Genomic DNA, 20,285 nt, shown 5'->3' on the forward strand with positions numbered 1-20,285 from the left:
TAATTTGGTTTATTTTTTTTCCCCACCCTCGGCACAATGGGGAAGTCGACAGTGACTGAGCTTGGTGGCCGTGGGAGGTGGACCACCATGCTCAGGACCTGGAGGTTTTCTTCCTCTGAGAGCATCCCTGCAAGGAGACGGTCCAGCTTTTCCCTGCAGCAATTTCATGCTGGGGGTTGTATCTGGCTGGTGGGGCAGGCAGGATCAGGAGCAGCCCACCCCTTCAATCTCCCCAGCACTGTCCTCCTTACACACCCTCTCTAATCCCGGGAAAGCAGCCACAAGATCCAGAGCTGGGAGGCTCTTGGTAAACAGCCAAAGCAAGAACAGCAGAAGGGTTTTTGCTTCAGGAATGGGAGAAATCATCCAAATCAGCCCAAACAGGTTACAATCTTTTTTTTTTTTTTTTTTTTTTTTGGTTAACCCACCTGCTGGCTCTTGAGAAATAGGCTGGAGCTGGATGCGGCACTGGTGGGGTGGTGGTGGGGTTGGTGATGCTGCTCCAGCACTGGGGCTCGCCACGAAGGCACAGAGCATACTGCTCCTCAGCACGCTGCTAAAATCTACATAAAGTACTGTCCCTCCCGGGGAGGAATCCCTCATTTCTGGAGGAAGGGACATGTGCAAGGCCATTTGGGGTGGGACAGGGAGATTTGCGTAGAGGGGCAGCCAGAACAGGGAGCTGTGAGTTGGACAGGGGATGAATTGGCAGAGGGACACCCCTGACCACCCCAGCTGCCTGGCTGCGGGCTCTGACCTGGGGAGAGCAGGGCTCCTCTTTAAACACCACTTCTTCCACCCAAACCAGCCCAGTGAGACCCAAAGGCATGGACCTGCAGTTGCTCTGCGAGGCTGGAGGAGGCCAGCAATCCCCTGGACCAGCCCCTATACCAGCCCCCCCGTAAGCCCTGTACCAGCCCCCAGTAAGCCCTGTACCAGCGCATTGGGCTCTGGGCTGGGGCTTGCCATCTCCCCCTGGCCTGGGGACGTGCAGGACGGGCACCCCACCTCCCTGCTGTCCCCCAGCAGATGAGGATGGTGTCAGCCATGTGTCCCCCGCTGCTGGACCCCCAAGGGGTGGCATGAAACACTGCAGGAGGTGCAAAATCGCAGCCGGTGAAACATCCCAGGAGCCCTGAGCTTTCAGCATCCACCTGGGGGGGTTCTGGCCCTGCAACCCTCCCACCTCCCCCGTGGCCAAAATAAGCAGGGACTAACTTTGCCCCTAGCCTTCTGCCCATGATGAGATTTATTGCACGTGATGCAAATCCCTGCCGATGGATGAAACTGCTCCAGCGAGGGTCCCCCAACCCCCTCCCCAGCACCGGGGGGGCGCAGTGGTGGGAAGATTGTGGTGATGGAGTTATTAGCTCCGGAAGCACTAATTGCTGCTGTATTAATGGCTCTTTTGTCCAGCGAGCTGTCTTTTGGTGTATGTGTGCTGGGCGGTTATTTTTCTGCCAGCTGCTGTGTGGTTGGATGCTCTTTGGTATTTAGTTTGATCCTATTAAGGTGGATCTCAATTAATTAGGCAGGAGGCAGAGAGACAAAGAGAGACGCCAGGGCCATTCATTTTAGTCTTGTCATCATGCCTTCTGCAACCGGGAGGCAGTGGGGAGAGTGGGAAGGGACATGGGATGCGGCTGCTGGGTGTGAAACCGCTGGGAGATGGGAACAGGGCAGGCAGGTGGGGTGGCAGCAGGGTCCCCCTGAGGGTCCCGCAGTCCCCCAGGGTCCCCTGCCTGCTGCGCAGGAGTGCCAGGCAGGCTGCCTTCCCAAGGCAGCTGGAGTCACCCAGGTCCTGCTCCACCCCGCTGCCGATAGGACCCTAAAGCATCCCCCAAAACACACGGACGATCCCTGGGAATTTCAACAGCAGGAGCTTTGGCACAGCAGGAGCATTCCTCCTCCATCCCGGTGTGATGCCAGCTGGGTACCGCTGCTGCATCCCTGGGGGGCCACCACCCCTCGGGAAGGGCTGCGCCCCGGTGGGCTCTCCAGCACCCCGGTCTGAGCATCCTGCCCCGTGCCCCCCAGCCCACAGCTCCTGTGCCTGCCGGTGGAGTATCTCCAAGTGCCGATGCAGCGGCTCGGCCTCGGCCAGAGGCCAGCAAATGGATCTCAAGGGCCCCCTGACATTCCTCCTTCCTTCCCTGTGAAGGACAAGTGCCCTTCGGAGCTGCCCTCGCCACCTTGGCTGCTAATGCAGGGGGCGGGAGGGGGATGCTACTAAAAGCCCGGGCGAGCAAAAAGCTTTCAAGCCCCTTGGAAAGCCCAAAGGGGTGCTCAGGGGTGACCCCAATCTCTGCCACCCGTGCCGGGGTTGAGGCTTCACGGTGCACCCCCATACGCTGGCTGGCGGCAGGGGCGATGTCCCCTGGGGTGTCCCCGGGTGGGGACTTTGGATCCCTGAGGATGGAGGGGTCTGGGATGCTCAAGGCATGGGGGGGTTCAGGGGGTGTTGGGGTGCGGGGATGGGGGTGCAGGATGGTGCAGGGGGCTTGGGGGTGCTTGGATTGGGGTGCAGGGGGTGCTGGGATGGGTGCAGGGAGGGAGTGCAGGATGGGTGCAGAGCGTGCTGGGATAGGGTGCAGGATGGGTGAAGGCGGTGCAAGGGTTCAGAGGGTTTTCAGGCTGCAGGGAGGGGGTGCAGGATGGGTGCAGGGGTGCTGGGAAGGGTGACAGGGGTCTCCGGGGTGCAGGGTTTCAGGGTTCCCGGGGGTGCAGGCGGTGCCCGGGCGCGCCCCGCAGTGCTCCCTCCCGCCGCCAGGGGGCGTACCTACCCCCGGCCCGGTCTGCCGACAGTCTGGCCCGGCTCGGCCCGCCTCTCTGGCCCGGCGGCCGGAAGCGGAAGTCGGGGGGTGACACCCTCTCGCCGCCGCTGTCGCGGCGCGTCGTCGTGCGGTGGCGGAAAGATGGCGGCGGCCATAGAGTGAGCGGCGGCGGCGGGACCCAGCGCCGGCCCCGAGCGGTGAGCGCAGCCGCGGCCTCCTCCCGCCCCGCGCCCGGCTCCACCGGAGCCTTGCCCGGCTAGGAGGCCACCGCGGCCCCCGGCTCCCCCGTGTCCCCTCCGGGCCGGCGGGAGAGCAGCTGGGAGCCCCGCTCCCATCGGCAGGCGGGCCCGCAGCTTCCCCTAGGCTTCCCCTGTGGCCCAGGGTCCCTCCACAGCCCCCGGGTACTCGGGGCTCCCTGCGGTCCCCCTCGGCAGGCAGCCCCGTAGGCCGCCCCTTTCCTCTTGGTGACCCCTCTCGTCCTCCCCCGCCCCCAGCTCCCTCCGGTCTTTCTAAGCCGCCCCCCTGTGCCAGCCTGTCAGCGAGCAGGTCTGCGGATTACCCCTGGCTCCCCGGACTCCCTCCCCGGTGTCTGGGGGCTCCCTTCATTCCCTTGCTGCCCACCTGTGCCTGCCGCCCTCCCCGGCTCCCTCCCTCCCCTCCCGGTGCCCCCCTGTGTCTCCCTCTTCAGCGGACAGGTCTGCAGATCCTATCCCCCCTCAGTGCACTGGGCTTCCCTCTGGGCTCCCCCCGTTTTCTCTGGTATTTCCCACTGAGGTCTCTCCTCCAGTCTCTCCAGTGTCCGCCTGTGTTGTCTCCCTGCTTCCAAACGCATGTCTGCACCTTTCAGCTGATCCCCCTGCTCCCTGGGTGCTATGGGGCTTTCCCCAGCCCCATCTCTGCAAGCAGGTCCCTCAGTACCCTGAATCCAACCCTCGTCTCTCTGCGGTCCCCGGGCACGTGTGTGCTCTTTCCCCGGCAGGGTGAAAATGAAGTAAAGCTCTGACCATGGACCATGACGCCCCCACAATCAGGCCCCGCCGCATCCAGAACCAGAATGTCATCCACCGCCTGGAGCGCCGTCGGATCAGCTCGGGCAAAGCCGGCACCCACTGGCACCAAGTCCGCGTCTTCCACCAGAACGTCTTTCCCAACTTCACCGTGGTCAATGTGGAGAAGCCGCCCTGCTTCTTGCGCAAGTTCTCCCCCGACGGCCGCTACTTTATCGCCTTCTCCTCTGACCAGACCTCTCTGGAGATCTATGAGTATCAAGGCTGCCAGGCGGCCGAAGACCTCCTGCAAGGCTACGAGGGAGAGATCCTGGCCAACGGCAATGACCAAAGATCTGTCAACATCCGGGGGCGGCTCTTTGAACGCTTCTTTGTCCTGCTCCATATCACCAACGTGGCCTCCAACGGGGAGCACTTGAACCGCGAGTGCAGCTTGTTCACTGACGACTGTCGGTATGTGATCGTTGGCTCTGCCGCATACCTGCCCGAGGAGCCTCACCCTCCCTTCTTCGAGGTTTACCGCAACAGTGAGTCAGTGACCCCTAATCCCCGGTCCCCTTTGGAGGATTACTCCTTGCATATCATAGACCTCCACACGGGCAGACTTTGTGACACACGGACTTTCAAATGTGACAAAGTCATCCTGTCTCACAACCAGGGGCTGTACCTCTATAAGAACATCTTGGCCATTCTCTCTGTGCAGCAACAGACTATTCATGTCTTTCAAGTAACGCCCGAGGGTACGTTTATCGACGTACGGACTATTGGCCGCTTCTGCTACGAGGACGATCTCCTGACTCTGTCTGCAGTGTATCCCGAGGTGCAGCGGGACACTCAGACGGGGATGGCCAACCCCTACAAAGAGCCCTTCATAAACTCTTTGAAGCACAGGCTGCTGGTGTACCTGTGGAGAAGGGCCGAGCAGGATGGAAGCGCTATAGCAAAAAGAAGGTTCTTTCAGTACTTTGATCAGTTGAGGCAGCTCCGTATGTGGAAGATGCAGCTTTTGGATGAGAACCATCTATTTATCAAATACACTAGTGAAGACGTGGTCACGCTGCGGGTGACGGATCCTTCCCAGGTACTGCCTGCCTCCTCGCGGTTCCTCGTTGCTTTGGGGCAAGTGGTCAAGCAGGTACAATGCTGTGAGCTGTGTTTCTTGGCTGAGCCTGTGAGTGTTGTTTAGGATCCCTGGTACTTCATTCTTGTGTGAACATTTGACGCTTCTGAATAACTTGCGTATCTTTTGCTCTCGTAATTTCATTGCTTCCTTCTCAACTAAAAATGAGAGAGAAAAGATCTGACGTGGTTATCGAGTCCCCTTTCTCCAGAGATTGTTCTGTGTGATCATGGATGCTGTACAACCCTCTTCTCCTCCCAGATCCCCAGCTAATTTTTTTTTAGCTGATATTTCATGTAGTGTACTTCTATTGTAGAGGCAGTCTCTCCCTTTTCTCATATATCTTCAAGCATGTTTTTCAAATATAATAGTCTTCATTTTTCCCCCATAGAATTACTTTTTGTGTTCTGCCTACATACTTAACTCTTTCAAGCTTCAGTGAGAGATGGTATTTATGATCTCTCCAAACTGGAGTAGCAGCTCTTAGATCTAGCTAATGCGCCAATTGCTTCTCCTTTCAGGTTAGTACTAAAGAAGTTGAATTAGAGCAAATGTAGCTCAGTCAGTGCTGAGTCCCTCCAGATGTTTCACCACCCTGCACGTTGATCATCTTTTTTCACTGTTATTAGAGTGGTGGTCAGGTTTTGAGCTCTGTGAAACTGAGAAGGATGTTTTTTTAACCCTTTAATCCGCTTGGTTTTTATTCTGTTGAAAGTATTTAGCAAGAATTTGTAATAAATCTCCAGTGCTGCATGTAGGTTTGATTGCTCCCTAGATGTTTGTTTTGCTTTCATACCCTTCTCTTCCTTCTTATCTGCCAGATCCAGGACTTAGATCCTAGAAGAAATGAACAGTCGTTCTTTGTGTGTTGCCTTAGTCTAATTCTTCCTGGAAGATGACTCTGGTTTGTTTTATTTTTCTCTTATGTGGTGTTTGTTTGGGGGAGTTACTTTGGGAGGGAATAGGTAAGGCTTAATCTAATCAGTTTCACCCATTCCTATAAAGCTGAGCAGCTGTCTCAAAAACATTAAAGCTTTGTGAAGTGGCCTGCAGCGTTCTGCTTGTTGCTGGTATCTGGAATGGTGCTCCTGACCCTGGTGTAAATGTTTGTGGTAGGCTGGGCTCTGCTCTGCTGTGGTTAACAAGGCTTTTGTGCCTGGTTTGCTGCAGCATGCTCTTGACTCCCTTCACCCCAGGGTTACTTTAAGATGCAGGCTGTGGTTTGTTTGCGGCGTTCCTCAGGCGGTGTGTTTTTCTGCTGGAGGAAAAGCATGTCATTTCTTGGTTCTTTCAGGAGATAATTCCAGATGTGGAGCAGTCTCTGCAGACCTGCCTGAATGCAGGCTTTGTGTTAGGGCTTCCTGAAGAAAACTTGGCTCACAAAATACCTAATGCTCTGATTTTTCTTTCGTCTATCAGAGAGGAACATGGGGTTTCATCCAATTTCAGGCTCCTCTCTTCTCTCTGGTTTCTCTGCCAAGAAGGCTGAGGAAGTCTATGTTCATGCTTGTGGGTGGCTTGTATATTGTCAGGGTCTGTGCACCGAATCCGTCAAGATTTTTAATCGCGTGCTGTGTATATGTAGCTTGGGGTTTGTTGTTGTTGTTCTAGGCTTGTGTTGATAGACTTGACAGCTTTGCTGTGTGATTTCTGTGACGCTCGACTTCTGCCACCCATGCTGTGACGATGTTTTGCCAGTGTTACAGGTGCTCCTAAAAAGCAGTGAGGGTAGTTTCTCTGGTCGGGGCATCCTGTAGATGTGTCTGTGTGTTAACCTGGCAAAGGAACTTTTTTATTTAAGGTTGGAGGATACTCCCTGCAATCTTCAATGATGTAAATAGCTTTTCCTTCTGCTGTCTCCTCTTATTTTCTCTCTGCTCCAACCCTGTATTTCAGAAGGGCTTCCCTTTCCTTAGGCAGTAGTCTAGTGAGTAACCTCATCTAGCGTGCTTCATTTTGACATGTGGGGGCTGGATTGTATTATCACAATTTATTTTGGGGCTGTAAAACAAACAAACCTTGTGATATTTGCAGGTGGGTGGGGTGGGCAGAGTGCCTGCCGTCATCCCTGAGTATTTCTTGGAAGCGGGAGGTAAAGCATTTAGAAATTGCTTTTACTGACAGAAGATTTAACCAGATATGTGCATATACCATGGGAATTAGTTACCTTTGAAGTAGAGGCAGGTTCTTACTTTGGGGTGCTGGGGTGTTAGCACTCCTTTCTCTAACGAAAGCTACCTTTGATGACCAAGGATTAAATCTACCCTTTCCCAATGGGATGGGAACGTCATCTCCCTCTGATGTAGCTGCACTAACACAATGTCACCTTTTTCCTGATTTCTTGCTTGTTCCATGAAACACTGCCATTGCCAATCCACAGCACGGTACCTGGGCCTTCTTGCATGAGAATGTTGGCACTAAAAAGAAGTCATTAATGTCTTTCACATTTTCATTTCTGTGCTGGCAGGGTACCTGGAGGGCACAACTTTTCGTGGGCAGTGGTGTAGTGCACAGTACACTAAAAAGGCTCATCTCTGTGTGACGGAAATATTAAGAAGGGAAAGAAAATAATGTGTCTACGCAAAGGAAAAAAATAATTTGTGGCCAGCTAGCACAGGACTTAAAATCATTTTGTCAGCAGGAATGAAAATTAAATTTGGCACTTCAGAAAGCATTTTGGATTTGGTGGAAAGCAGAGAGGAAGAGCAAACAGAAATATTGACATCCAGTTTGAGTTGAAAAATTGGAAGCCCTTAAGTTTTCTTCATAAGTAATCACAGTTAAGAGGTGGATAATTTGGTACCTGTTGAGGCATTTGAATAGCAGAATGGATTAGTGTGGGGATGTGGGATTCTCCTGTGCTGCAGAGAAATTTGGATAGGGTCTACGGTGTCATGTGGGGAGAAGGAAGGGACAGCTTCCCTGCTTGTGCTCTCCTGGGTAACCGCTGCCTCTGCCTCTCTCTCCAGCCTTCATTCTTCGTCGTGTACAACATGGTGACCACAGAGGTTATTGCCGTATTCGAGAATACGTCCGATGAGCTGCTGGAGCTGTTTGAGAACTTCTGTGACCTCTTCAGGAATGCCACCCTGCACAGTGAGGCAGTCCAGTTCCCCTGCTCAGCTTCCAGCAACAACTTTGCCAGGCAGATCCAGCGCCGGTGAGCCATTCGGAGCATGCTTTATACCGTATAGACACACGCTCGCCCCCGTCAGCTGAAGGCTAGTATCAAATAATTATGGCAACCCTGAGAAAACCAGTTCCTTTAGTTGTTGGGTGATGCAAGGGTCTGGCTTGTACGTGGTTCATCTTGCAGCCTTATGCATCTGATTTTATATTCCACCGCATCTGTCTTGTTACGGGAAGGAACAAAGCAGTGGCAATCCAGTGCTCGGAAGAAGGAAAAGGAATTTTGAGGAAAAGATGTTTCTGGCTTTCCTTGAGCAGTAACTCTTCTGAAGGTTATTAAAGTGTTACTGCCCAGTAGCTTAGGTCCCTGAAGATAAGATTTGTCAAAATGCTAGCGTCATCTAATTGAACATGTTTTGCCAAGTGGTATTCTCTGAATTTAGCGTGTATCAAACTGTTCTGTAACATTTTCTCCAACAACATACACAAACTTGTGGTTCTCTTCAAACTGTGCTAGCGGAAAGGAAACTCATCTGCCTAGACCTATTGTGAAAGCTGAGCAAAATATCAAAATAACCTGGGTTTCTAGAATGTGCTTTAACAGTCAAATGTGGTTTTAATGAGGCAGAGTGTGTTATTTCTCTTGGAATATATTTTTCTGTGACTCAGGGTGTTTTGTTCTTCCAGTGACTTGTTTCACATCATCCAGAGTACTTGGCAGTCACTTATGGGCATGAAGCTTCTGTTGATTTTAGGTTGATGTCGCAGAAGTAAGAGGAAGTTGACTGTGTCTGTAACTTTCTAGAGCTGCCTGTCAGGCAATCCATAATGCTTAGTGGGAGAGAGAAGAGAGAGCTCACCGCAGGCACCTGAAGAACAATTCCTGCCTTGTGTTAGAGAGGAGAATCTTTTCATCCCCTTGGCTACAAGGGCCTGTAACAGGAGTGTTTAACTTCCATAGCAGAGTATAATAGAGCATAATCCACAGTGAGCTGGCTTTTGGCTGAGTGTTTCTGGTCAAATGGTGTCATGGTTTAACCCCAGCCAGCAACTAAGCACCACACAGCCACTTGCTCTCTCCCCCCCCCGGTGGGATGGGGGAGAGAATCGGAAGAGTAAAAGTGAGAAAACTCATGGGCTGAGCTAAAGACAGTTTAATAGGTAAAGCAAAAGCCGTGCACACAAGCAAAGCAAAACAAGGAATTAATTCACTACGTCCCATCGGCAGGCAGGTGTTCAGCCACCTCCAGGAAAGCAGGGCTCCATCACGCATAATGGTTACTTGGGAAGACAAACGCCGTCATGCTGAACATCCTCCCCCTTCCTTCTTCTTTTCCCGGCTTATATACTGAGCATGATGCCATACGGTATGGCATAGCCCTGTGGCCAGTCTGGGTCAGCTGTCCTGGCTGTGCCCCCTCCCAGCTTCTTGTGCACCAGGCAGAGCACGGGAAGCTGAAAAGTCCTTGACTGGTGTAAGCACTACTTGGCAACAACTAAAACATCAGTGTGTTATCAACATTATTCTCATCCTAAATCCAAAACGCAGCACTATACCAGCTACTAAGAAGAAAATTAACTCTATCCCAGCTGAAACCAGGACAAATGGAAATGTTTTACCCTCCTTGATGTACGACATCCATGCAGCTGATCTGACTGTTCTTGCACATGGAAAGCTCAAATTTTACCTGGAAAGAGAAATCCATCCCGTGTTAATCTTTCCACCAGGAAGAACTTTCAGCTCACTGTAGTTTCTGAAGAGCTTTAGGCTTCTCGTCAAGGTTTTTCCTCATCTAAAGTTTCTCCCTTTACGCATTTAAAACATAGCAGCTAGAGTGAGGGGGATTCTCAAGTCAACATTAAGGGCTCAACTGTTATTGTGAAACCCTCTGGCTTTTGCTTATGCTGTTTCCAGGCTTCATGGTAAAACTTGGATTGACTGATAAGCTGCTAATCCATCTTTCCCTGTTTCTGATCCTGTTCATTTCCTGTACTGCAGAGCAGCTGGGGCCAGACCTTGTGGGTAGGCACAGTCTTGTCCTTCTGTCAGTTTGGGCTTTCACAGCAGAAAGAGTAATGATGAGGGACGATAAAAAGGTCACCAGAACTGGTTGATGCTTGAATCACTGTGATACATCTTTGGATACGAGCTGTTTTAGTTCTTACACTGCTGCTGCTGTTCTTGCCCTATCAGTTTTCCTCCTTAGTTTACTTAAGCTGTGCTGTTCACCTGTAGCCTTTGTGAGTAACACCTGTTTCTTGGCTTGCCACAGGTTCAAAGACACTATCGTGAATGCCAAGTATGGAGGGCACACGGAGGCCGTGCGGAGGCTGCTGGGCCAGCTCCCGATCAGCGCCCAGTCGTACAGTGGCAGCCCATACCTCGACCTCTCCCTTTTCAGCTATGATGACAAGTGGGTGTCAGTCATGGAGCGGCCCAAGACCTGCGGTGATCACCCTATAAGGTATGGAACAGGCCAAGAAGCTGTATGTGAGGAGAGCAGTGCAAGAGTGACTCTAAATCACCTCTGCTGTGTGGCATCAAATGTGCAGAAAAGGGAAGAGATCGAGGCCTTTCTCTTATGACATCCTTTCACCAGAGGGTTTATTTCAGTAGGCCCATAAAGCTTGGCCTCTCTCCTTGCGATAACTGTTTTATCTTCTATGTGTAGGAGGGCTCTTCAGGTCTTCTCACTGAACTGCCCTGGGGAAGGTTTGGGTAGTGAAGCCTGAGCCTTTTCCATATGAATGCTCTTGTTCCTCCTCCTCTTCTTGCAGTCCTGCTGTTGTGTTTGGGCTGCAGAGTGATATGGTTCTAGACGCCTGCTCTCCTGTACTGGAAGGATCCCTTTTGAGCACATGGGTTTAGCTGGCAAGCATGATTCAGTTTGTCCTGTGAATAAAATAGCAGCTGGGTTAGCTGTTATTCAGAATGCTTGTGGTATTGATTTAGCTATTTTCAGACTTTCCTTGTTTACACTTCTCACCCTGGGAGCTGTACTCCTCTTCACACCCCCCTTCTTTCTGTGATCTATAGGAAATTGTGTTTCTGTAGTAGGAGTTTTAGCCAGGTGTGGGGGCCATTCTGTGCCTCTTCTGTCTGAGTCTTCGATGCTGGCAGAAGGAATAAGTCTGAGCTTGGGAATAAGGAAGCTTGCAATGCTTCTTGCAGAAACACCAGGACTATTTATTTCTTTTTGTTGGCTGCAGCCATGGCTGCAGGTAGTAGTGGTTAAAAATCCAGCCTCTCCGGTGTGAAAGGCTCAAAGAGGCTGAGTTCTCCAGGCAGAATGGTCTTTCCACTTACAGTACTACAAAAGCAAACCTATGGTCTGAAAACAAAGAGAGCCTTCAATGCCTAAGTGCTTTGTTTAGTGACTGCACACATGTTGGGGGCTCAGGCAGCCCAGGGAGACCATTCTGGCCGGTTTCCCAACTTTATTTTCATCAATGCCTCCTCAAAAAGCGGTTTCATGTCTCCCCTGGCCCTGACTCAGGTGGCGGGGAACCTCTGATTATTCCTGCGCTCTCAATTCCCAAATTATGTATATTTAATTGATTTTTCTGCCTGTATGATTTGGTTTGATCTCCAGCTCCCATGTTATCTGCAGAGAAAAGCCTGCCCTTTCCCCCTTGTCATGCTTGACGTTGGGAAAACTTGCAGGGTGGCAGTTGTCTGCCAGCGCCAACCTGCGTATGGCTCCTGCAGACAAAAGGGAGCAGAACCGCAGTCATTTGCTGCGGTTATGTCTTTGTAGTAAACAAAGCGAAGTGCCACCTTCCCTCCCTCCCCTGAGCAAACCGGCATTTCAGAGCCAGAGCTTTTAAAGCTCAAAGCTGTGCAGAGTCAATTAGGACTTGAATAGGGCCTCAGAGCAGTGGGGCTCCTGGTTTTTGGAAAGTAAGCAGAAGACCAGGCGCTAACCTTAACCATTCAGTAGCTGAAATAGTGCTGCTGTTTTTCTCACATGCAAAACAAAGGGATTAATAAAATAATGCCACTGCCTGTGGTGGTTAGAGGGCTTGGAAATGAGGGGCCACAGGATTTGTAATGTAAGTCCTATAATTGGCTGAAGTGCAAAACCCCTCAGCAGCTAAGGGTGTTATAATCTGTGTGCAGTTTCCTGGCACGATGTGTGAGATAGGAAGGCCTCCGTACCTTTTACACATGGGTTTCAGTGCCTCTGTGCACTCTGTCCTTTTAACCCTTAGTGCCTCTCTGCATCCCAGAAGGTTTAACTCTTTTCTTTGGCTACTTGAGAGACCAGGGGTTGTTTGCTCTCAGGAAGGAAGGACTTCAGGTTCCCCATCACCACCGTTTTCCAGTATCTTTTCAGGAGGCTTGAAGAGATATTCGCTGGGTGAAATGATGGCACTTGTGAGGAAGAGGCTCTAACACAGCCATACCTATAGTGGGGGGTCTCTAAAATCAATCTAGATGGCTAATAAGGAGCCATTTAACTAAAAAATTGGTCTGCAGATAAATATTCCATTTTCATACAGTTTGAAAAGGCTGGTCTGGCTGTTTCTGTTGACATACAATTTTATATTGCAGTGCCTAATTTATCCCAAGAGTGAGAGCCCATGGAAATGGCCTCTGATTGCAGAGCACTTTTAAAAATAGATTTAAAAGTACCAGACTGAGCACATCTTTGAGATTACAGGGAGCTTCATCTTGAGTAGTAAATTATTGTGAATTGGGGAGAGAGAAGAGCAGACGGGGGACTGTGCTTTATTTAAAGAATGACCCTCTGCATACCCAGCCTTGTGTAGGAGGGAAAGGGCTTTTTGAAAAGCCAAATACCAAGATTGTGACTCTCTTGCTGGGTTCTTGTGTGCAATTTTCAGGCAGGGCTGGCTGGCACTTTGATTCAGAGGAAGGGAGAGGAGAGTGGCCCTCCAGGAAGAACATGAGGTTCTCAATAGGCTGTGTTGTTAAAATGTGGAGTATGTCTGCTCCTGAAACAGCATCACCTGTATCTGTCATCACCCGTTCTTCCAGGCTGAGAGCTGAGTGCATCGTATTGCTGGCGGGGGGGAAATGTGGTCTGATATTAAAAGCATTCTCTGAGTTAAAACCAGAGGAAAATGCAAAATACTCACATGTACTAAGTGATGGTGGAAAAGGAAACAGCTGGGAGGCAAAATGACAATTCTGTGCCTGAAAGTGAAAGAGCAGAAAAAATGGTCTAAGGAACTGAGACAACTTCAGGGTGAGCGCTTGAGCTAGAGCCCAGCTGTTTGTGAAGATACCACATCCCAGAAACCTCCACCAAAGTCTTGGGGAAAGTGGTGTCATCGCAGAGAGTCCCCTGTTCCCACAGCAGCCCAGGACAGCGGTGTTACCTGGGCTGATGTCGGTTACACAGAGTGTCAGAGAAGGTTAAAGAAGCAAAGAGCTTCCTAGACTCTCCTGTCTCTTCAGCACTGTTTGCCTCCTCCCCTTGGCAATGTTCGCGTTGTGCTGAAGCTGTGTTCCAGAGCTCACCTGTTTGGAGACACAAATGAGCTTGACCCACAGGCGCGTTTGTGGGTGACAGCAGAAGGACGCAAGGTTTTCTTTGACCTCTGTTCTTGCTGTGATTGTTGAATGCTATCTACCAGGCAATTCCTGCCCAGCCTATCTCATTAATGCTTTTTTGAGGGAAGTCTAAAAGGAACTGCAAAGCCTCGCTTGAACTGTAAAGTACAACGTCGTGCCCTTGAGCAGAATTGGATCCAGCTGTTCACCTTCCTTGACTGAGTGGGGATGTAGCGAGGCAGAAGAGCAGCAGTGGGAGAGGAAAGGGGTGGCCTTACACCCTGAGTGAAGGCCATTGCTAAGGGAAGTGAGCTCAGTTCTGTATGGTATATCTGCCTTAGGGATCAAGGGGAGCAGCTTGCATTAAAAGAGGATGGAGAGCCAGCACAGGTGGGGTCTGGACCAAACTTATTCCCTCTTGTGAAGTCAGCTATGTCCACCAAAATGACAGGCAGAGTTCTCTCACTGATGATACTAAAATGAAGTCAAGCTTTTCTAGACAAACTAGCTGCCCTGGGAGAGACTTCCCTGTGTAGCCAAGAGCCAGACACCCAGCTGAGGACCTCCTGCCCCTGAGGGAGTACCAGAGATTGAACAAGGCACTTGCCTCTGTGTGTGAAGAGCCCAGATGGCAAAGCCAATAATCAGGAACAGCCATAATTGACTTTCTCTTCCTTTCAGATTTTACGCTCGTGATTCTGGCCTCCTGAAGTTTGAGATCCAGGCGGGACTCCTGGGGCGACCCATCAATCACACAGTGCGACGTCTGGTTGCGTTCACGTTCCACCCCTTCGAGCCCTTTGCCATCTCGGTGCAGCGCACTAACGCAGAGTACGTGGTTAACTTCCACATGAGGCACAGCTGCACGTAGTACGACACGTGGCCGGGGCGGCTGCGCTCCTTGGGTCTGGGTCTGCGCCACAGATGCACCAAAGCCAGACACTCGCGCCTTCTAGGAAACCAAACCGTCACTCATGTCAAGAAACCTGACCTGGGAGCTCCTACCAGCCGGCATCTCACAGGGCCCTCAGCTGCGGAAAGCCAATCTGCTCAAGTTAGACCTGTGAATGTTTCTTCTGAGCCTTGTACTGTGGAGGTCCCCGCTGCATTAAGCGCTGCTGTCGTTCCCTGTTCCTGTTGATGAACAAAGTGTAGCTGAGGTTCCTTTTCTGGTTTCCCGGAGGAATGTCTGGTTTTTCTCCCATTGTAGGTCTTAGGATGGCAAAGATGGAGCTTGACAACACATTGTGGAGTGCTCCCTTCTGCACTGGCGCTCTTCTACCTTGTCAACACAAACAGCCTGTCGTAGAGGGAATGGATGGAAGCCATGGGGAGGGCTTAGAAATACAGCGACCCGTGGTTGTATCTTCAGTATTACTAGGGAAATGAAATCCTGTTCTCATCCACACAATCTACTCACGTCATTTTAATAAGCCAGAGGTCAGGAAAAAAAGGTGTGAGAAATCACTGCAATTGAGAGACATGAGGTGCGTTCCTGACTCTTATGCAAGTCACTGAATCTTTGTGCCTTAGTATCTGTAAAAGCTCCTAAGTGAAAGGCGGTGTGTTCATACGTGAAAGCCAGGGCAGCTGGCTCTGTCTAATGCACAAGGAGGTGGGCACAGAAGGAAGATGGTGGCTGGGAAGGGTGTGGGGAACAACAGCAGCTCCTTGCTCATGTCGGAAGGACTTTTCGGCAGCATGGGGGTGAATCCTCGTGGCCATCTGTAGGTACTGCTGCAGAGGGGAAGGGAGACCTAGCTGCTGGCACCCTCCTGCCTGTTGGAGTACGAGAGTGGAGAATTAGTAGCATTTGGGTTTCCCCAGAAAGGAGGGAGGAGACCTGAATTAATGTTCATTGCTGCAGGTTTGCAGTTAGGAGATGAGCTTGTTGACTTAGGTTGCTTACCTGTCCCTGTCTGATACGCTGTTCTCTGTGAGAACCCAATTTGCTGTTCCGAGGCTTCAAAGCACAGCTGGCTGGACCACCGCGGTGTTTATGCTGCCGATAAAATAAGCTCCTGGGTGTAGTGTTACCTGCCACTGTGGGCTGGTGAGGATGCTGGCCTGCCCTTCTCTTTTAAAAATGGAGGTTTTGGTTGCAGGCCAACATTTGGGTTTTTCTGCGCACAGGCTGGTTTATGACTGTGTGCTGCCAGGCAGCGCAGCCATCCCAGCATCACAAGGTGCTCCGTCGGAAGCTGGAGCCTGCTGTTGTCCCATTCCCATGGGAGGTACAGAGGGGGCATTAGAAACTTGGTGCTTATACACGGTAGACCCTCGACTTTAAAGGACCCTGTGGGTGTCGTCTTTGGACCAAAACGAGCTGTGGGTGATGTGTTGTGGCCACATGCCTGTGAAGAGCAGTATTGAAGTCATGCATTCATTTTGCATGGTAATGCATAGGAAAATTAACTGTGTGGGTTGTTGGTGCCTGCTTATAGCATGAATAGTGGACCTCGTACTGGAGGGTGCTCTGGGGTCCTCGAATCAGCCTTTACTCTCTGTCTCATGGTACTTCTCTCTTCTCCTGGCCTTGCTAAACATATTTCTAGGGTAAGACATTGTATTTCACCGCTCTTTTCCTGGTGTTTGCACTGTTGGTTTCTCAGGTCTGTCAGGAGCGACTTCAGGTCAGAAGACTGCTAATAGAGGAGGTGTCAGGCAACGCGTGCTTTAGCTCCAGGTTCCTCTCCATCTGATAACACTATTTGTCAAGGTTTTATGTTTTTATCCTGTGATCCGTTCCTCAAACATTCAATTAAAGCTCCAAGTGGAGAATCATTTGCACATTGTAGATCATGGATTTACCTCCTTCTGCACCACTCTCACATTTGTTCACACTTCCAGCGTGAGACTTTTTTTTTTTTTTTTTTTTTTTTTTTTCCCAAAGCTCTCAGCAGCTCCATCCAAGACTGAGTTTACTCCTTGGCGTCACAGCCTGGGAGGTCAGTGCTTACTAAAATAGCTGTCAGATCTCCATTTAGATTTTTTTCTGGTGGCAAAAATATAAACCATTTCAGCATTTCTGCAGTCAGAGCTTTTGCCAGATTCTGTGTGAAGCAGAGAGCACGGCATGGGTGGTTGGACTTGGGGCTGAGAGACCAGAGATCTGTTCTTAGCTCTGCTATTAAATTGTTCTGTGACTGGGGGCAAATCTCTTCCTGTTTCAGATGGTGTTTTCTTCTCCGTAAATGAGGCCAAAACCGTATTTTCAGCTTTTGTAAAACACTTTGAGATTCGTGGATAAAAAGTGCTGGATAAGTGCTAAGTATTTTCTTATTATGTTTGCAGACAAACTGATTGATCATTCTGGGTACTAATTGCCTTGGAATAGCATAGCAGATCCTCTGGTCTTGGCTGCTGCATTTTATATCTACAACAGAGTTAATTTTATTACAGAAACATATTGAAAGAAAAGTCTCTCATGCTTGAAATTTTGATTCTTTTATTTAAGAAACAAAGAGTGTGTGTGTGTGGTGGGGAGGGTGGGAGGAAAGGGGAGATATTTTCTACCTGATATTTTTCCTAGGCTAGGATGAAGATTTGTTAGCAACACAAGACAAAAGTGGAATAAACAGAATTTGCTTTAAGAACCTGATTTATTGTCTTTTTCTTCCAAAAATCTTAATGGTGCAGATGGGAATCCCTTTGCTCAGAAGAGACGGCAGGGGTGTGCCTTGACTACATAGGCATGTTGCATGGGAGTTTGCTGGCTCTTCCTGGTGCGTGGAGTACCAGTGTGCGTAAGGATGTTCCTACCTGAGGCATTTCTGTAGTTACTGCAGATTTCTCAAATTCTTGTCTACATGAGCTAATACTGGGGGAGGAATTCTTGGCGTTCAGTTACGTTTTCCCCTTTGTATATTATTACTAGCCCAACTTGTATTCAGAGACTCCTCCCTTATTCCCTTTATAGCATTTGTCTAACCTTGTGGCCATTTTCTGCTGATGCTCCGTGATCAAGAGATGAAAGTTGAATGACACACCTTGCTTGGCAGAAGAGCCATCACCTACCCATTGCTTTTAGGTTGGGCTAAGGCACTGGGATTTTCAGCTGCCTGCTGCTCCCAGCTGCGATGCAGCTTTGCAGAACATTGTGCCTGAGAACATGCGGACGGGACCTTCCCAAAGTCTGGCATCCCCTTGTAATCCTCTGCTGCTCTCTAACCAACCTAGCAGCATCCCTATTTGTGGTAGTTCCTTTAAGTGTCTGCATCTTGGGCATGAAAGCCACTTTCCTTTGAACCCTTCCTCCATTTCTTGTGTGCAGTCCTCTGATGCTTTCCTTTGGAGACCTTGAGCCTGTCAGAAAGCTCTTGAGCCCTTGGCTTTTCGGATAGGCACTAAGTGACAAGGAGATGCTTGACTTGGAAACCATGTTTGACTGGCAGCAGAATCCCATCTTTTATTACATCTTGTGCTGCCTTTGCTTTTAAAAAGAAGTAGTAGAAGCTTGCAGTATTTCTTATATAAACTGCGTTAGATAGCAAGCCACAGAAATCCTGTTAGAATCAAACCTATGTATCCATTAATGGTGTGTCCCTACTAAAGACTCCTTTCAATTAACCTTCCAGCACTGAGTGGCTGGCCCTGATTTAGCTCCTTGGTGTTCTCGGTGTACTTATAGGACCTTCCTTTTGCTCAGGTGCTGGCGTCTATCATGCTTCCCTTGGTCTTTTTTGACCCAGCTAGAAGAATCAGATTTCTGATGCTTTAAGAAGTCTCTTTGTCTTTCTTGTTTGTGTCCTCTGTTTTGCCACTTTTCTGCCAGCTTTTCCTGCAGGATCTCTCAGGGCTGTGGGCAGAGAGATGGTAAAGGCTGGATGGCAACAGGACATGTGGCCCTCCGACAGCTTTCCTCTGTGTGTGAAGCTTTATCAGATAGGTGCATGCTGCAGAGCAAATAGATGGTCCTGTGGGCAAGCAACGGGGCAGGGTTTTGTGGGTTTGCTTTTGCCTTGCTTTCTGAGTTTCAGAGCCCAGGTCGCTGATGTGCCTGAATCCTTGTGCTTCCCTGTCTTGTTATATGGTTGTGAAAGCTTTTCTGGCCAAATACTTCTCAGGAGGAGGGAATGGTGAAAGGGCTTTTTTTTTTTTTTTTTTTTTCCTTTTTTCCTTGCTCCAGGGCTGCAGAAGGACGTGGGCTGAGCTGTGCAAAGTCAGTCATTGTAGCAGTAACAGCCTGGCACTACCTGCCCACCAGGCTGACTGCTCATCAGGCAGCAGCATCCCCTGCTCGAGCTGTTTGCTGGCTGAGGTCTGATCTGCCTTTGTTTCTCTTGGGGAAGAGCTGTACTTACTGCGTAAGGAAATGAGTTCTCAGAAAAATACCAATGTGGGAAAAACCCTGAATTGCACATTCTTTTCCTGATGTTTTGACATAAAAATACCGCACCAGTTTTAGACTAGCAATCTAGAAACCAGTAATTCGTGGGCGACTACCGTGGTCCCGTGTGCGAGGAGAACTGAAAAGGGGCACAGAGCCCCTAGTTCCAGACACTTAGGGCTGTGCTGCAGCATCTGCGTAACATGTTGGCCCTCGCTTGGTTAACAAGGAGTGGAGGACATTGTACAAGCCCACAGGCTTTGCTGCATTTGTGCAGAGGTAATTTTTTACCATTTCTCCTGTTTCTTTCCTCACAGAAGTCAAATCCTTTCCTAGGGCACCTTCTAGCTGTTGCAGTTTGCTAGCGGGGTGATTGCTGTCTGTTCTCGGTTTTGCGAGGATGACAAATGCACCTGCAAATTTGAGGATGGTTTTAGAGGAGCATGGCAGGGAGGTGCTCGGTGGGTGCCCAGGGCCCTTGGCAGGCCAGAGCGAGGAGGACTGCAGGGAGAGATGCTTCCCAGGGGAGCTTTGCTAGGGGAGGCGTGGGAAAGCAGTTGGCCACTGCAGAAGAAACTCCTATAGAAACTGCAACAAGGCAATGGAAAGTCACGGGTAACACTACAAAGTCCCCAGCTTTTCCTGCATTCTGCTTTGTCCAGATATGAACTGGAGCCTTTGGAGGAGTTCATTTTCCGTGGGTGACATAACTAGTTTGAATTCAGCCTTTTTAAAGCCAGGAACATGCTACTTTTATGCTCCACAGCTGTTCTCCTCTTTCTTTGTCCCCAGTAGCTTTGCAACATGCCGAGCGTGGGCCAGAGCAGCCTTGGCTTTGCCCGGAGGACTCCCTGAGCCCCTGCTTTTGGCAGTGCATCATCCCCCTCTGAAAGCTGCTCTTGCACAGGTTCGTCCTCTCATCTGCCAGTGTCCTTCCTCCATCCGGGTGTGTTGTGACAGCCTCAGGCAGGGAGGCAGAACGGTACAAGAGAGAGCTGGGTGCCCCAGCACCCTGCCTCCATCCTGGTGCCTGCTGAACTGAGCAGATGCTTCTGGTTGCATGGGATGGGGTGGGCAAAGATGCACTGGTGGTGTTAGCATCCAGCCCTGGGCCTCAGCCCAGCCCCAGGGGTGCTGGAGCCAGGGGATGCGTAGGACTGGCTGTGCCAGAGTACCTGGGGGGGTGAGAGCCAGGCAGGTGGCAGGTAAGCCCTGCCAGAGCCGGCCAGCCGCTCTTCGACGTGATTTTAGGGTGTTAATAAGAGCAGCGGGCAGCACTGCATCCCTCCGAGCGCCTGCTTGCCACCACCGAGCTGGTCATTTGATAGCTCCTTGGTGCTCCTCAAAGGCGTAAAATGGAGCGATGCCGGATTAGATGTACCCACTGCCCTTGGCGAACGCTGGG

At 50.4% G+C, this 20,285-nt stretch overlaps 1 protein-coding gene across 3 annotated transcripts; it reads left to right on the forward strand.

Annotated features, from left to right (window-relative positions):
* Positions 1-2,848: 2,848 nt before the first annotated feature.
* DET1 (DET1 partner of COP1 E3 ubiquitin ligase) lies at positions 2,849-17,016 on the forward strand. Of its 3 annotated transcripts, none has more exons than XM_082322408.1 (5): positions 2,849-2,971; positions 3,754-4,916; positions 7,871-8,061; positions 10,304-10,495; positions 14,233-17,016. In XM_082322408.1, exons 2-5 carry the CDS (start codon positions 3,780-3,782, stop codon positions 14,420-14,422), a joined length of 1,710 nt encoding a protein of 569 aa, XP_082178534.1. In that variant the 5' UTR covers positions 2,849-2,971; positions 3,754-3,779; the 3' UTR covers positions 14,423-17,016. The 3 variants fall into 3 exon arrangements, 2 of the variants coding, with proteins under 2 accessions (XP_082178534.1, XP_082178535.1); XM_082322409.1 differs by having other exon boundaries at positions 3,754-4,862; XR_014229271.1 differs by lacking the exon at positions 14,233-17,016 and having other exon boundaries at positions 7,871-8,122; positions 10,304-10,391.
* Positions 17,017-20,285: the final 3,269 nt, after the last annotated feature.

Source organism: Platalea leucorodia (assembly GCF_965183815.1).
Source record: "Platalea leucorodia genome assembly, chromosome: 9".
Taxonomy (NCBI): domain Eukaryota; kingdom Metazoa; phylum Chordata; class Aves; order Pelecaniformes; family Threskiornithidae; genus Platalea; species Platalea leucorodia.